Below are 17592 nucleotides of genomic sequence, written 5' to 3'. Positions count from 1 at the left end.
GGTGCACAATAGGCCGGTCTCGGTCGGGCGTTATTCGGTCGGTCTCGGTCGGGCGCCCGACGGTTCAAGTAGCAAAACCGAGACCGACCATTTATAAACGGTCGGGCTCAAGCCTGACACGTTTAATAAACGGTCCGGGCCGGGCCGGTCTTTAAACGGTCGGTCCCGGTCGGTTTACCCGGTTTGGGCCACAAATTGACACCCCTAGTTTAACCCATTGTTTCAAACCAAATTGATATTGTGAAAATCAAACTGTTTAAACGATCAAAATCGATCCGATTAACCCACTTAACGATCAAATATTTGGTTGTTTTAACGAAACATAATGATTTAATTTAGGGAAGAATTAAGGACCATAAAGGTTGTCCAACCGTCTATTCAATAATTTACTCTTGTTATGTAATTATGTAGTTAAATCCTTACTTATTCAATGCCTCATTTTATTTGATATAAGATTGAAGCGTTTATCTATAAAAGCAAATTTTAGTAAGCATGCGAATAAGCTAGCAAACCGATTACTAACCATTTATAAACTGTGATCAAAATCGTTTAAAACTATGAAATCGATACCGTTTAAAAACCATGGGACCGAAACTGTTACTAAATGATTGCGGTTTCAGAAAGTGCTACCGTTTAGTAAGTGATGCGGTTTTAATTTCAGCAAAATAAATATAAACAAAACCGAACCATACCGTATACATCGAAACCAAACCGATTAACACTCTTAGCTGATTGGGAGGAGACTGGCAGTGACGTCTTCGGCGGTCAACACCTGTCCTTGGACAGATGGACGGTTAGATTGGATTTTCTTTTGGTTTGCTGGGTAATATCCATTCGGACGCTCCATGAGACAAAACTGGTGCACAGATGACCGAAGTCATCGAACAGCACCCGAACTGAGTGGAAGAAAAACCCCAGGTTCCAAAAACGTTTTGCCCTTTTCTTCTTCTCCCTCCTTCCACTCTTCAAATAGTGATTGTAGTACAGAATCAACCAAAACCTTTCTTCTTCCTCTCTCATTCGAACAAAGAAGACAGATCGAAGGCCCCTTTCTTCTTCCGCTCTGCAATCGATTGACAAATATGAAGAACATGGTGTATAGAGTGGTTCATTTGAAGTGGATCTTCTAAGCTATGGAGGGATGATGCTATTTCCTTTTTCATGCTCTCTAGAGCAAAAGTTCCTCTCAAGCATAAATCCAGTGATCCACAATCTCAAAGGTACCTGCTTGGAGCGTCCGAATGAATCTTACCCGGCAAACCAGAGGGAAATTCAATCTAACCGTCCACCTGTTTTAGGACAGGTGTCAAGAGCCGAAGACGTCGCTGCCAGTGTCCGCCCGATCTGCACTCTCTTCCCCAATTCTCAAGCTTGATAAGTACTCTCAGACCAGTTTCTTTTACATTCGAGGCTTCAAGCTCTCACCTCGCAGAAAGAGGGGAGGGAAAGAGTTTGTGTGTGTGTGTGTGTGTTTGTGTGTGGGCATGGAGACGGGTATTGTGGTTGTGGAGAAAGTCTGTGGGAAATCAACAGTCACACGATGCTTCTCAAAGTATCCACTCAAATTCATCGTACCCAATAAGGTTAGGTCGATTTCCTTCTCTTTGATGTTGCTTATGATTTGCAGCAATTGGATATTCCCCAAGTTTTCTGATTAGGATCCTCAGCTAATCGAAAGAAGAATCAAACCGATCTCTTCTCTTGTTTGATGAATCCCAGGTGGGCTGCTCAAAAACTGATTCTGTTTGGATTTACAGCCTCACCTATGGTGGTGGCATAGTCTCTGTATGTCTCTCTCTAATTCACCGACCTCTGTAATTCCTTGTCCACTTCCCAGTATATGTTTTTTCGTGTTAAATTTGTATTTTTATTGGGTGTAGGGAGATTCTATTTCATGTAAATTGACCGTTGGAGACGGTTGCACGGCAGCGTTAACTACTCAGGCTTCCACAAAGGTTCACTTTTTTATTTCGTGTAATTTTAATTTTCTATTTTCATATATTATTGACTGCTAAGTTGCTTTTTCTAGTTGCATTTTCCTAGATTTCTTGTTTTTGGTTTCAGTTATTAGCTTTTACTTGGGTCATACCAGGTGTACAAAGCAGTGGGATCGAAGTGCTCCGAACAATTTTTGGAGGTAAAAGTAAAATAATTCCTGAAACCAATTTTATTGTAGTCAGTCTAGTCTGTCTGTTTAAAATTCTAATATTTCAATCTTATTACAACCCCTGAAATTTAATTTGTTGTAATGGTAGAGGCAAGCCTGCATTAGTGCATTGTTGGTAGATTATATCTAGTCAGGAATGTCTGTATTCTTGTCTGTGATAAATGACTCTAGTAACACTGGCAAATAAATTTATGCCATGCAGTAGGTGAGAATTGGGAGCAATGCTCTTCTGGCCGTCATTCCCGACCCTGTAACATGCTTTGCGACAGCAAGGTACTCTCAGAAGCAAGTCTTTAGAGTGGCTTCAGATTCTAGCTTGGTCATTGTTGATTGGATTACCAGTGGTCGTTTTGCAAGTGGTGAAAAATGGGATTTTGGACTGTACAAGAGCACCAATCAAATCTTCTTGGAAGACGATCAGCCTTTATTTCTGGATTCGGTAATGCCCTCAGGCCTCAATTGTACTTATAGGGTTTTGCCTAAACATTTCTCAAATGCTCATTGATCATGTCACCATTTAAGATCATATGTTTCCTTTTTTTCTTTATTGACAAAAACCCTACTTAATCAACTGGGACATTCCTTAAAACCAGATCTTACTAGTTCTACGCTTCCCAAGCTCCAACCTGCCTAGGAGCTTGCTTCTATGTTTTTTCTTCTGCAAATATACACAATTTACATTCATAAAACCCTCTGCGAGCTTCATTACATCTAACTGAATAGAGACACTCTTGAAAAGTATGACTCTGTTGAAGATCCATGATCCTTTTTGTGCCTGAAAACATGATCACTTGCCACAGTTGCATATGCTTTACTTGTTAAAAAACCCTAGTAGAAGTAGATTCCAATCTGTTCTTGGCACCTGATCCTGCGATGGATCTCCTTGCTGCAAGAAAATTTCTTCTTTTGTCAACCATAACCCCATCCATGGTTTTGCAAGCGTCTCATTCTCAGTTTGAGGCAACATCACAAGTGGTTGCTCAACTGTTGGTTTGCTGGTGTCAACTTATACGAATCTGACCATTTACATACACCTTTCCATGGTCTGTAGGTGGGTATTTCACGATGTTTTTCTTCATCGACATTAGAGTTTATGATTAGTAATATTACAAGATTGGTCCCCCCTTTGATAATGATCATTTGGACTGTTGTTTGACAATAAACTTCTGCCATCACATAAGCCATTCTGGTTGCAGACCTTAAGTGATTCATACTCTCTGTCGCCACTATTAATATTTTTTTATTTGGTTCTTATCATTCCAAATTAGCCAGCAAGAAGAAGCATACCTCCACAGCTGTGTTTTCTTTCCCCATACATTATTCGTTCCAACCCACTTGAGAATGTCAAGAACTTCCACTGAGCTATTACTGATGAAAGTAAATACTCTGTGCCTTAGCTGTGTAAACAGTCTCATGTTTCTCTTTGCCATCTCTAGAATAAGTTCTAGCCTGTATATTGCAGAAGATCGAATATAATAGTGTATGAACAAAACAAATAGTTCCATCAAGATGTTATTGGTGCACTTTTCAAAGCCATGCTATGATCTGAAATCCTCTAAGAATGGATATGATCTCTTACTTGCTTGCTTCAGTCAAGCTTAAAACAAGTATTAGAAAGATAAATTTGTGCAGTATTTTATTTAGTTGGGGAAACAACACACTGATTTTTGTTTCATGACCCTGTTTTTTTCCTACACCTTGCGTCTGTAAACCAAGTCATGCAGCTCTTAGTTGTTTCCACTATTGCCAGTAACTATCAGCAGAAATCATATATTTATCCTGGAGATTACGATAGCATAACAGTCATATCCTTTCTCAGCCTTGGAGGATTTTTTAGTTTTAAACTGAAACTTAAGAAACTACTCGCAAGAATTATTGGGGTTCCACGCGGATGGTGGAAGTAATAATCCCATATTGGAATGTGGAGACATATAGGTCCTTGGGCACCCTCTCCTTAAGGACTAGCTTTTGAGGATGAGTTCTAGCCGAGTCCCCAACAAGAATCTTGTCCCTTGCTTTTTTGCTTTTGGCAGAAACCATTATGATTTAGATTTTGAAGAAGAATTACAATGAAAAACACCATTCCTTCTTTTATTTTATTTTATTTATTTATTTTTTTTTTGCATTTTATATCTATCTCTAACCCTCTCCCTTCCCATTTCCAACCTAGTCAAGTGTAAACCAGAGTTGAGTCCATATGACCTCACTGTTATAACGTGATTATAAGACTCAGCACAGCTAATGGGCTCTCTCTCTCTCTCTCTCTCTCTCTCTCTCTCTCTCTCACGCATGAACACACACATGGCAACAATCTGTTGTCTCTGGTAGTAGAGAAATATTAGTATATATCAACAGTAGCTTTTTGCATTATATTTTTCCTGTTTAACAGCCTTGTTCTTCCTGGATTTTCAATTCAAGCTTCATATTTTGTGAGGTTCTTAAAGTGGTCAGTTCATGAAACAGGTATTACTAGAGGCAGGAAGTATTACCAGCATCGCTGAACGAATGCAGGATTACCAAGTCATAGCAATGATCATATTCTTGGGGTAGGCACCATCTATTTGTATGTGAGATTAGTTTATTACACAATGATTTTATTATTATTATTTTTTTAAATAATGGAATTCCCATGTTTTTGTTGATTTAGTCCCAAGTTGAAGCCTATTCAAGATGAAATACAAGATGACGTGAAGAGAATGATGTCTGATAGCTTTAGGGTCCCTTCCTCTACCTCACAGAACTATATGAAAGTAAATTCTGGTCTGGCTCCAGAAAAACCACCATTTATTGCTTCTTGCAGTGCCTTTGGTCCAAAGGTAGCCTCTCATTTTTTTTTTTCCCACTTCACTCTATTTCTTAAGGCTTATTACTTGTTCATTATTATCATGGTTAACTTCTTTCCTTTAACCCTGGAACCACAGGACGTAGGTAGCCCTCAAAATTTTACTAATCCATCAAAAATATTAGTAACCAGATTGGCCGCACCAGGGAGGGGGGACTTCTACCTCTACCCTAACCTGAAATAGGTGATCACAGAGCTCACTGACAATCTCTTTATAACCAAATAGTACAAGAACATTTGAATCAAAGAGAACCTAAATCTAGCATGTCTTCAAAAATACATCTAGGCGTGAAGTAAAATATATATATTGGTACCAAAAAAAGAAGTTGAAGAATTAAATTTCAATGCTTACAGGATAGCTCAGCAAAGACATCGGCTGCAGAATTTGATACCCTGTAAACATGTGAGGAACATACTGCAATTCTGTACTCTTCTTTTGTAGACCTTGTACTGTAATTGTAGAATCACATTCAATTTCTAACATCTGAAAACCTAGCTGCAATGCAAGTAAAATGACATCAAATACTGCTCTCTTCACATACAAATTCTGCTTAAATTGTTGTGAAGTCTTTCTATCCTTTGCCTTGTTTGGGAATCTCTTTCCTTCTTTCACTTCATCCTAGTGTTAACTATGATTGATTTGATGACTGTGGATTAGATTTTCATCTTGTTTAGTACTTGTAATTCAATTCTTTCGAAGGTGCTTGATCCTTTCCATGGCTTTAATCCATCACAATACAAATTAGGATAGCTTATCTTCAAGTCAAACCAAGTACATGAAAATTACTTGAAATCCTACGGCGTCATTTGGCTAGTATGGAGCCGCTTCTTGGAGCATCTCCTTATCGTTGATGTGTATGTGGAATTGCATTTTAAAACAAAGTTTTGGCAGCTTATCCTGATTGCACTTCGATGGAATCACATATTCTTCAAAAAATTGTGACATTATATGCCCCAGTTATCTATTTTGAATTTGAAGTTTTCTGTTTTTGGATTAAATCCAGGTAAGAGAAATTGGGAAGTGTAAATGACAGATTTAGCATCTGCAGGTCCTGATGTGCACTTGATGAGCTTGTATGAATATCTTCTGATGCATCATCTGCTGCTTTTGGCTTTGAACTTACCATGTATTTGTTATCATCATTGGTCATCTTGGACAAAACTTCACAAGCTTACTGAATGATATGTCCAATTAAGATTTCATATGTCCCTACCAAATAAGCTTCCCTAGAAACAGAGTCCCTTAATCAAATGCGAAATTTAGATAACCATTTCAACAGTAGTCATTGTCTGATATGGTTCTTTAATCTCATGGTGAATTTGAATATTCCACATTACTATCCTATCATGTCCAAACAAGCCAACATGAACTATTGGGAGGACTATTTATTTTCTTTCTTGTTGTACCCATAAAGAAACAGCAAGCTTTTAGCATGGGTTCTGGAAAGTTGGAAAGATGCTTAGTTTTGATAAGTCACTTATTGCAGAATTTAGGTCGACCATGGAGATAAGCTTGTTTTCACTTACTGTGTACTGAACATTTTTCTTTGCTATATTTAGTAGCTTCTGTTACATAATTATTTTTAGCATGGGTTCTGGAAAGTTGGAAAGATGCTTAGTTTTGATAAATCACTTATTGCAGAATTTAGGTCGACCATGGAGATAAGCTTGTTTTCACTTACTGTGTACTTAACATTTTTCTTTGCTATATTTAGTAGCTTTTGTTACATAATTATTTTTAGCATTGATTGAAAAGTTTCCATTTTATTTTCGTTTAAAACTTTACGACATTTAACATCCAACTTAATAGATGCTAAGGCTCCGTTTGGTTTGAAGCAAACTGAAATGAAATTTTCCTAATAAAGGGCAGTGAAGTGTTTAGCTGGAAGTGTAGTCTCTAAAGAGATATGGCATACAAGTGGGTACATGTAGAATATACAAGTGGAATTTTGATTGGAATTTCAGGAATAAACAAACAAACTATTTAGGCAAATTTTATTTTATTTTATTTTATTTTATTTTTTTTTGTTGGGGCAAATATTACCATTAAAGTTGGATTGGTCTTTTTTTGTTGGTGTGGTGGGGGGAAGGATGGGAACACCCCTAGTATATTGCAAGCTAGCATCTGCTATGTCTTATCTTTTTCTTTTATCCTTTGAAATGACTTCCCTGCACTTCCTATATGATGCCCTGTCTCATAGCCCCATTGGTGCCACCCGCTGGTTTACTGCACATGGGAAGTGTGCTTCTTCTTCTTCTCTCTCTCTCTCTCTCTCTCTCTCTCTCTCTCTCTCTCTCTCTCTCTCTTTGCAACTTTTGGAATTTATTTCAGTCTACTTATTGATGATATCAAACTCCAAAGGATACAAACGATTTTATACAATAGGGAAGCCATATCTGGCCATTGACTCCCTTCCTGAGGGTGAAGGAAAATTTTCTACTTAAGGGCCGCACTAGATCCAATGGTAATGTATGAATGTTGCAATCTGGTGGTCAAATGGTCAAAACAACTTTTTAATATTCTCGGGGTAAGGTTGTGTAATTCTACCCATCCCTTGCACATGCAGGACACTCATGCATCGGGTATGCATTTTTTTTTTTTTTATCCTTCTATCCAAAACAGAATGTCAGGCTTAGGCTCCATTTCTGTATAAGAAATTAAATTAAGGAAAGTGCAATTTTTTGATTGGCCATGGATCAACTTGGTCCTAGTTTTGTTTTTCGCTTTGTTTTTAAGTTTTTTTTTTTTTTCAATAGCCTCAAACTAGAAATGATATCTCCATCACCATAAATGATATCTCCATCACAAGAAACGGTATCACCATCACAATAAAAAAAATGCAACTTTGCTCTTTGGTGGTCCAATGGATCATGCCCTATCTCCAGATTTGCAGAAGAGTAGTTCATGTCTAGGTATGTAAGCAACAACCATCTAATTTTCATTGGTCATGGGATTGGAAGACAAGAACACCTTAAAAACAAATCGCCAAGGTCGGAGAATGAAAAGTGGAAGTGCAATTTGGGCTTTAGATAATGGATTAAACAAGAAACATTGGCCTGATGTGAAACCCTAAATAAGATCTCTAACAAGTGATATCAAAGCAACCCATATGGAGCTAGAATTGATTGGTAGAATTATAATTTTTATTAATGGTTTCGTTCTGGATTTGATCGACCTTAAATTGCAAGAGTTTTCAATTATAAAGTATTGTTTCTCTTTTCTTATGAAAGAATACTAGTACGGTGATCACCGGAATAGGGTGAGTGTTCACTGGGACTATAGGTTAAAAAAAAACTAAAAAAAAAAAAAATTACAAAGTTGTGCAATGTCGGCTGCTATGTGGTTTGTAGTAGAAAGGTAAACGTAGCAGTGCAAGATGCACCTACGATAAGGTGTAGGCATATGTCTCGTGTTTTATGCTAATGTGTCTCTTGCAATTTAATTAATCTTTTGGCTTAATGATACTAGTTAAATCAAAATACATGCATGCTTATACTAAAGGCATAACATAGAAAAAAAAGGCCTTACTTCCATGCAATCAAGAGACATGGATATATCATTTGCTTACCAAGAACAAGTTTCTGCTCTACCTCTTCTCTTTAAGCCACTAAGAAGAAAATCCTTCATGTAAATAAGTCTTAACATTAAGTTAATCTTTATTAAGAAAAGTCTCTTTAAAAAAACAAATTAATAATAAAAAAATAAAAAGATAAAAAAAAAAACAAAAAACAAAAACCTCTAGTAAAAAAAGAGAGCAAAAGCATAGTGTCCTCATACTGAGAACAAGTTTCTATTAACATCAAGTTAATCTTTATTAAAAAAAAAAAAAGAAAAAAAAATTATTAAGAAAAGAGAAAAAGCATAGTGTCCTCAAACTGAGGGAGTGGCCCAAATAGAAGGGAACTTTAAAGAATAGAAGGAGTCAAACGCAATAAAGGGTTCAATAAAGTCATCATTGACATGGTAGATCCCAATATTGCAAGGCTTACCTGTACGAGGATCTAAATTGCTAGTGAAGTAAATAGAATTACTTTGGATTTTAGAGTTTTCAATGGTTGAGACAAATTTGGAACCAACTCTACTAAGAAATAGTGCTCGATCAGCTCCCAAACTTAATTGTCTAACCCACACATAGTCCATCCTAATCTCTTCATTGTCATTCTTTTTCATCTTAAACAACAGAAACCTATAGGTTGCAAAATGGTAACTATTCATCCCAATATATTCAGGAACCTTACAATCATAAACAATTCTCTATTTGATTCAACTAGATAACATATATACTCATCACCGTCGCGATCTATGGATTCATCGCTTTGATAAATATCATTTAATGGTGACACACCACCACCAATGATGATATGTTCTTGAGTTCTCATATCAAAAGTCCAAAGTGTTTTTGATAGGCCAAGTGTATAGACTTGATCTCCATCACAAGAAATGATATCTCCATCACCATAAGAAAATGCAACTTTGCTTTTTGGTGGTCCAATGGACCATTCCCTATCTCCAGATTTGCAGAAGAGTAGTTCATGTCTGGGTATGTAAGTAACAACCATCCAATCTTCATTGATCTTGGGATTGGAAGACAAGATCACCTTAGAAATAGACTGTCAAGGTTGGAGAATGAAAGGTGGAAGTGCAAATTGGGCTTTAGAGAATGGATTAAATGGGAAAAATTGGTCTGATATGAAACCCTCAAAAAGATCTCTAACAAGTGGTATCAAAGCAATCCATATGGAGCTATAATTGATTGGTAGAATTATAATTTTTATTAATGATTTCGTTCTGGATTTGGTTGACCTTAAAGTACAATGGTTTTCAATTATAAAGTATTGTTTCTCTTTTCTTGTGAAAGAATACTAGTACGGTGATCACCGGAATAGGGTGAGTGTTCGTTGGGAATATAGGTTTAAAAAAAAATTGAAAAGTTATGCAATGTCAGCTGCTATATGGCTTGTAGAAGAAAAGTAAAGATAGCAATGCAAGATGCACCTGCGATAAGGTATAGGCATATGCGTATTTTATGCTAATGTGTCTCTTGTAATTTAATTAGTCTTTTGGCTTAATGATACTAGTTAAATCAAAATACATACATGTATATACTAAAGTCATAACATAGAAAAAATGGACCTTACTTCCATGCAACCAAGAGACATGGATATCTCATTTGCATACTAAGAACAAGTTTCTACCCGACCTCTTCTCTTTAAGCCACTAAGAAGAGGATTTTTCATGTAAATAAGTCATAATATCAAGTTAATCTTTATTAACAAGAGTTTCATTAAAAAAAAAAAAAAAATCCTTCATTAAGAAGAGAGAGCAAAAGCATAGTGTCTTCATATTGAGAACAAGTTTCCATTAACATTAAGTAAATATTTATTAAAAAAAATAATAAGAAAAAAAAATAACCTTATTCAGAAGAGAGAGCAAAAGCATAGTGTCCTCATACCGAGAGAGTGACCCAAATAGAAGGAAACTTTAAAGAATAGGAGTCAAATACAATAAAGGGTTCAATAAGTTCATCCTCAACATGGTAGATCTCAATATCGCAAGGCTTACCTGTACGAGGATCTAAATTATTAGTAAAGTAAATAGAGTTACTGTGGATTTCAGGGTTTTCAATGGTAAAGACAAATTTGGAACCAACTCTGCTAAGAAACAATACTCGATCAACTCCTAAACTTGATTGTCTAACATTCACAAAGTCCATCCTAATCTCTTAATTGTCATTCTTTTTCATCTTGTACAACAGAAACTTGTAGGTTGTAAAATGGTAATTATTCATTCCAATATTCTTCAGGAACCTTGCAAGCATAAACAATTCTCTATTTGATTCAACTAAAAAACATATATACTCATTGCCATCGCGATCTATGGATTGGTTGTTTTGATGAATATCATATAATGGTGACACACCACCACCAATGAGGATATGTTATTGAGTTCTCATATCAAAAACGCAAAGTGTCTTTGATAAGTCAAGTGCATAGACTTGATCTCCACCACAAGAAAGATATCTCGATCACCATAAGAAAATGCAACTTTACTCTTTGGTTGTCCAATGGACTATGCCCTATCTTTAGATTTCCAGAAGAGTGGTTCATGTCTGAGTATGTAAGTAACAACCATCCAATCTTCATTGGTCTTGGGATCAGAAGATAAGATCACCTTAAAAACATATTGCCAAGGTTGGAGAATGAAAGGTGGAAGTGCAATTTGGGCTTCAGAGAATGGATTAAATAAGAAACATTAGCCCGATGTGAAACCCTAAATAAGATCTCTAACAAGTGGTATCAGAGCAACCCATATGGAGCTAGAATTGATTGGTAGAATTATAATTTTTATTAATGGTTTCGTTCTGGATTTGTTCGACCTTAAAGTGCAAGGGTTTTCAATTATAAAGTATTATTTTTCTTTTTTTGTGAAAGAATACTAGTACAGTGATCACTGAAATAGGGTGAGTATTCGTTTGGACCATAGGTTAAAAAAAAAATGTAAAGTTGTGCAATGTCGGCTGCTATGTGGTTCGTAGAAGAAAAGTAAAGGCAGCAGTGCAAGATGCACCTGCGATAAGGTGCAGGCATATGTTTCATGTTTTATGCTAATGTATCTCTTGCAATTTAATTAATCTTTTGACTTAATGATACTAGTTAAATTAAAATACATGCATGCATATACTAAAGTCCTAACATAGAAAAAAAGGACCTTACTTCCATGCAATCAAGAGACATTGATATCTCATTTGCTTACCAAGAATAAGTTTCTACCCAACCCCTTCTCTTTAAGCCACTAAGAAGAAGATCCTTCATGTAAATAAGTCTTAACATCAAGTTAATCTTTATTAGGAAGAGTCTCATGAAAAAAAAAAATATTTATTAAGAAGAGAGAGCAAAAAGCATAGTGTCCTCATACTGAGTGAGTGGCCCAAACAGAAGGGAAATGTAATACCCCACTCCCTATTTTCAATTTACATGTTTATAATGGTAATATATATAATATTTTTATATGTAATTATTTATATCAATGTCATTAATGGGAGCAAAGAAGATAGTAGTTGGGATGATTTGAAAATAGGAGAAAAGAGACAAAGGGGAGTTAAAAATGAGAGACTTTTGGGATGGGATGACCATGTACGTATGACTTGTTTGCTAAGGGATCAAGTGATCCCAACATGCATATACATCTAAGGAGTAATATAATATATGAAATATTTATTTCATTGCACAAAAGGGGGGGCTTGTCTATTGTTGGTGGAGAAAAGAAGGAGAGGAAGAGTGAGATAAAGGTTGGGTGAGACCTACCTGTCCTCTCACCATTAACTCACCTCCCTCATTTGTTAGCTAAGAGACAAAGAAGAAAATCAAGAAGAGAAGAAGATAAGAGAAGAGAAAGGGGGAGGAATGATCACGTCCTAAGAGAGAGAGAGAGAGAGAGAGAGAGAGAGAGAGAGAGACATGAACATGAGAAAGGGAGAGGTGGAGAGAGAAAGGGAAAGGAAGAGTAGGGTTTGTTTGTAAAGGGAGGGTGTGCGTACAAATCTTTCAATAAAAAAGAAAGGAAAGAAAAGAAGGGAAAAGAAAGAAGAGAGTTAAAAGGGAGATGGACTATTGGAGTGGCTGTGACTTCCTCAAATTCAGATAAAAAAAGTGGAGGAAAGGAGGAGGAGAGAAGGACTCCAACGATTTTGGTGGAAGAAGAGCTTCACAATTGAAATTTGAGAAAAGAAAGAGGAAGTGGAGGTGAGGCTTTTAACTTTTCAAACCTTAGTTCTTCCATGGTTGCATGAATTTTAAAAGAAAGAGATGGAGAGAGAGAAGTGAGTTGGGAGAGAGAGCTGCTGCCAAGGCCAGGTTGCAGCCCAATCTCACGGCTTGCTACTGTCCAGCTGAGGTCTTGGCTTCTTCTCCCCTATTTTGGTATTTTAAAATCAACTTTGTTTAGTATAATTATGAAAAATATTTGAAACGGCTATAGTTGGAATCCCACTATTATTTAAATTTTAAAAGGGCATTGTTTGAATGAGTTCAAAAGAGGAACTTACTTTAAGAAAATTGAAATATTCATGGAAACTAGGATACTAAATCTGATTTGGTTATAGTGGAAGTCTTTCAAGAGATCAGCTCTGATGGTAAAGAGTAAAGAAAAAGAGATAAAAGAAATGAGAAGTTTATGGCTACGTATATATGAAATGATTGTGTAACATGGCCCTACTAAAGTCATACTAAGACTATTAGTATGGATTTGTCATAATCATTAGAGAACATAGTGGACCATGATCTAATAAGTTAATTACCCATTATCTTAGTCAATATTTGTTGATTAAAGTACTACTAATAGTCGATTACGTACCATGGACTGCTGTGTAATATGAAAGTTTGATCATTAGAGGAATTCTTGAATTCCAAGAGTATGCAATCAACCCATACGCACTTTACCAAAACCACCATAACTTCTTTTATAAAATAGTAAATGACGTTCCATCTTTTTGGTAAGAAAATAGACTCATAGACCTTTCTATCCATATAGGGCACGGATACTAGTTCCTTCGGAATTGGTTTAGGTTTGACATGAAAGTTACCCAAAAATAGAGGACTGCAATTACTATTTTCAGCTTCAGTCCTTCGGCATAGTCTTATGGACCTAGTTCGGGTCGTTATGCCATTTAGAAATGCTCCGGAGATTAAGAAACCTATGTAAAAGCCTAAGTATATGATTTGGTTAGATGGTGAGTTTAAAGTAAAAGGATCAAGCCCGACAGTCAGTAGCATATATAACAAAGTGAAAGCTTAAGTCTAGGAGTAATTACATACTTGAGTCATTAAGTTTGAAGTAATAAATTTTTATGTAGGTTATATAATTGCCAGAGAACATTAGCAGAAAGTGGTTCTCACAGCAATTTTTGGACATCATCTACATGTGAGGGGAATTCGGCCATATCCTTGCATGTTTTGCCATTTACAATATATATATATATATATATGTATGTATGTATGTCATTGCCTCTAAGATCTGTTTTATGTTTTTATATGTATCAAAATATTATTTTCATGATTTGTTATAGGTGTGAGGCGTGATAGACATAAGATAAAATTAAGGCAGAAAATGAACCGAAGCTGAAAGTTGTCAAAGTCCTTTCCAACAGAGGAATTGGGAAGGATAATGGGGTCTTTTAATGCCCACCCTGCTGGTATGGGACAGTCAAGGGAGGACTAATAAGGGCTCCATCAATATCCCGTTCCACCCAAATGTTGAAATTGACAGTGACAACTGGATGCTAAAGTTGGTAAGCAAGACAACAAAGAATAGAAAATAAAAGAAAAGATTAAAGATACTCTCAAGATACGATCCAGATCCTTTGAACTAAAGAGTAAGAAAAGGGTGAGGCGCTGAGAGAGGAGCATGTGGGATGGATTCTCAAGACACGACCCAGATCCTTTAAGCTAAAGAGCAAGACAAGGGCGAGGCGTTGAGGGAAAACATCCTATCCTGAAGTAAGAAAGTAAAGGTAAAAGAATAAGAGAAAGAATAAGAAAGAAAAGATAGGTTAAAGAGGAAAAAGGATAATGTTGAGTTTGATAATTGTTTGATTTTATACTCCATGCATGTCAGTATATGTATGATCTGATATAGTATATTTTTCGATTTATGCATTGACAAAAGTAGCACGTGATTTGTATGATGTTTCTTCAGTCATGCATATTTTACTTCATGATATGATTGTGTTTTTCTCACTGAGCTAGTTGAGCTTACCCCATGATATATAACTATTTTATAGAGCCAGACCATGCTGATTTTCTTTCCTCCAAGGAATAATCTAAAGATACAACTATTTCAAACTTTACTAAACTTTTTGAAAGAATGTTGTAATAACTTTACAATGGATTACAATACGTTTCATGTTTTTGATAGGTATAGACATATTAAGACTGTCAATGTGTAATGAAGTTATAAGTTTACGACTTAGCTTCCACTGTAGTAATTTTGATATGTTTTTAGATTAGTTTCAGCTGCGTATATGTGTTTGGGTAAGAGAATTGTATTATGCTGTTATTTAACGGTGGTCCGCGAGGCCTGCACCCATATCTTACCCGGATTTGGGGGCATTACAGAAGCTTTAAAGAATAGGAGGAGTCAAACGCAATAAAGGGTTCAATAAGGTCATCCTTGACATGGTAGATCCCAATATCTCGAGGCTTACCTGTACGATGATCTAAATCGTTAGTAAAGTAAATAGAGTTACTGTGGATTTTAGGGTTTTCAATGGTTGAGACAAATTTGGAACCAACTCTGCTAAGAAATAGTGCCCAATCAGCTCCCAAATTTGATTGTTTAACCCACACATAGTCCATCCTAATCTCTTCATTGTTATTAGTGATCATGTTTTCTTATCATTTCTAACTTTTTAGAGTTTCTTCTTGAAAAATTTACTGCTGCTGACTGTCCTTATATGTCACCCTCTCTAAAGTCTAAAACTTAACATGTGGATCTTGAAATTAAAATTCATGGACTTTACCATTTTCAGAACTATACAACGTACTACAATATATTTATTTAAACAGGAAAACCATTTCTAGAACATTATATGTTGATCTTCAGGCTTCCTTTTTTACTGTTAGGCTCATTATAACACATTATTAGTAAATCCATGAATTGCTTAATTTAGGTATGTTCTTTGCTTTGACAAACTTTCTTACAATCTATGCACTGCATGGCTGATAGACATACTCTCAAATGCCTAGACAACTATTGTTTAATAACACAACTATTTGTGAGCTTTTAAGTGAAGGCTGGTTCTTCGAAACTATTTTCCTTCAACAAAGCTTGGCATGATTCTCAAAGTGAAGATCATGTGTAGGGATGGTGATGAACCTGCGGAAGTTAATAAACCAACCAACAGGCAACAGAAATACAAATAGACAGTGAAATGGCACAAGAAGTAAAAGAAAAACACAGTTTGTAATACTAACACATGAGGTGTGGCTAAAACCTACAGCCAAAGGCCCAGAAGCAGAGGATAAGATCTGAAAGAGAAACTACAATCTACTTTTCTTAAAAAAAGAGGGGGGCGGGGACCATTTCTTTTGTTGTTGAAAACACAGTTGCCTTTTCAAGTTTCTCTCACCAACAGAGATTATGCTTCCGCCATTATCAGCAGCCTAGCCTAAAGGTGATCTCAAATAGCTAAGAAAGAGACCAATTATATACTTAGACGATCCATCAACTCCTTCACGTCCACAAGATAAACCTAATTTATTCATCCTCCTGAGGAAACAATTCCTCAATCTGTAGGTATGGGCACACTCAAGCTGATTTGAGTTTGGCTCAACATTGTCTGCAAGTTTCCAGGGTTGGGCAAAGTTTGGGCTAACCCGTGGTAGTTATGATTTAAAGGATTTTGCATTAATATGGGGTGGGGCTAGTAGGGCTTATATCTAGATAAGCTTGGCTAATCTAATTTATATATTCACATATCTATAACTGTTAAAGACACTCAACTCAACTAGCCTCATTGCAAGTATTTGGAATTGGCTATGAGACTCTTGCTCTACAATTCCATTATATCTAAGGCCATTTCTATGTTAACTTGCAAGTAACAGTGCCTTTGTTCACCACTTCAACATTGGTCATCTTCAGGCTTCCCCTTATCTTTTTCCACCTCTAAGTTTTGCTCAACGACTTCTTATTGCATTTGCATTCAATTTCCTTCATTGCAAATTGCCAAACCATGTCAAACAACTTTCGATTTGTCACTTATTGATATTTTCTAAGTTTCTTCAAATGAATTCCTTATGATCGTGTCCTTCCTAACCTTGCCACTCATCTATCTCAAGATCCTCTCAAACAATTTGTCACTACTAATAAAGAGCTGAATTACTATTCGTATCAATTCATATTTAATATCTTAATTATGTACGGTTTCTTTATTAGACCTGGTCTCATATGCTTGGTTGAAGTTGAATGATATCATTCTAATGCAGGCAACTTCATTTTCATGTGATCATTACTCAGCATAATATCCATTATTGGGTTTCTTCTTGGTTCTCAGTACTATATACTTTGAACGCAAACCGCGCCTTGATATAAAAGATTTCAGGTGGTCTCAAGGGAAGTGATACTTAATATCTACAAAGAACAGATGTGAAACGTAGATGTCTTGTTTCCCCTTGTGGGTTATGTCCATCTTTCTATTTTGTTCTTTCTAGTGGTGAGTTATTTACTGTGGGATGATATCTTCAGGGAAAGAAATGAATAATTTGTAGTTAGGGCTTATAAAGGTGGAACAAAAAAGGCAAAACACAAGTCAACAAACAGTCTCTCCCATCAAGGAGGTCGTTTCAGCATCATAATATATTCAATATGCATTTAATCTTTTTCCCTGTATTTGAGTTTTCTTTTTAATTAGCCGAACCTTTAACCTGAAGGTAAAGCATTGTTTACGTACCCTCATTTCTAGCTGCAGCTATCCAGTCATATGAGTGGGTATCCTTAATATCCCCTCCCCATTATTTTCACATCACAGTAGGTTGGGTAAAGAATGGTGCATGATATAGCTGGTTATGACTTATATGTGTTGTGGAA

At 36.1% G+C, this 17592-nt stretch overlaps 1 protein-coding gene and 1 long non-coding RNA gene across 6 annotated transcripts; both read left to right on the top strand.

Annotated features, from left to right (window-relative positions):
• Positions 1-874: 874 nt before the first annotated feature.
• On the top strand, positions 875-5786 carry LOC122093136 (urease accessory protein D). 5 transcript variants are annotated; one of them, XM_042663396.1, is made up of 10 exons: positions 878-1220; positions 1304-1583; positions 1720-1785; positions 1881-1955; positions 2093-2137; positions 2373-2440; positions 2510-2606; positions 4631-4713; positions 4815-4983; positions 5089-5341. In XM_042663396.1, exons 1-10 carry the CDS (start codon positions 1162-1164, stop codon positions 5191-5193), a joined length of 1047 nt encoding a protein of 348 aa, XP_042519330.1. In that variant the 5' UTR covers positions 878-1161; the 3' UTR covers positions 5194-5341. The 5 variants fall into 5 exon arrangements, with proteins under 5 accessions (XP_042519332.1, XP_042519330.1, XP_042519329.1 ...); XM_042663393.1 differs by having other exon boundaries at positions 880-1220; positions 2373-2606; positions 5089-5335; XM_042663394.1 differs by lacking the exon at positions 5089-5341 and adding an exon at positions 5364-5786 and having other exon boundaries at positions 881-1220; positions 2373-2606.
• Positions 5787-5802: 16 nt separating this feature from the next.
• LOC122093138 lies at positions 5803-6212 on the top strand. Its single transcript, XR_006144361.1, has 2 exons — positions 5803-5864; positions 6014-6212. It is a non-coding gene; the product is annotated as an uncharacterized LOC122093138 (long non-coding RNA).
• Positions 6213-17592: the final 11380 nt, after the last annotated feature.

This window comes from Macadamia integrifolia, chromosome 11 (genome assembly GCF_013358625.1).
Source record: "Macadamia integrifolia cultivar HAES 741 chromosome 11, SCU_Mint_v3, whole genome shotgun sequence".
Lineage (NCBI taxonomy): Eukaryota > Viridiplantae > Streptophyta > Magnoliopsida > Proteales > Proteaceae > Macadamia > Macadamia integrifolia.
The sequence above is the reverse complement of the archived record's forward strand: the minus strand, read 5'-3'. Positions and strand labels throughout refer to the sequence as shown.

Coding starts and splice junctions, on each gene's coding strand:
- LOC122093136 (XM_042663393.1), top strand. CDS start 1,162: ATGCTCTCTAGAGCAAAAGTTCCTCTCAAGCATAAATCCAGTGATCCA. Junction 1,584..1,719: donor AATTCATCGTACCCAATAAG/GTTAGGTCGATT, acceptor GATGAATCCCAG/GTGGGCTGCTCAAAAACTGA. Junction 4,714..4,814: donor GCAATGATCATATTCTTGGG/GTAGGCACCATC, acceptor TTGTTGATTTAG/TCCCAAGTTGAAGCCTATTC.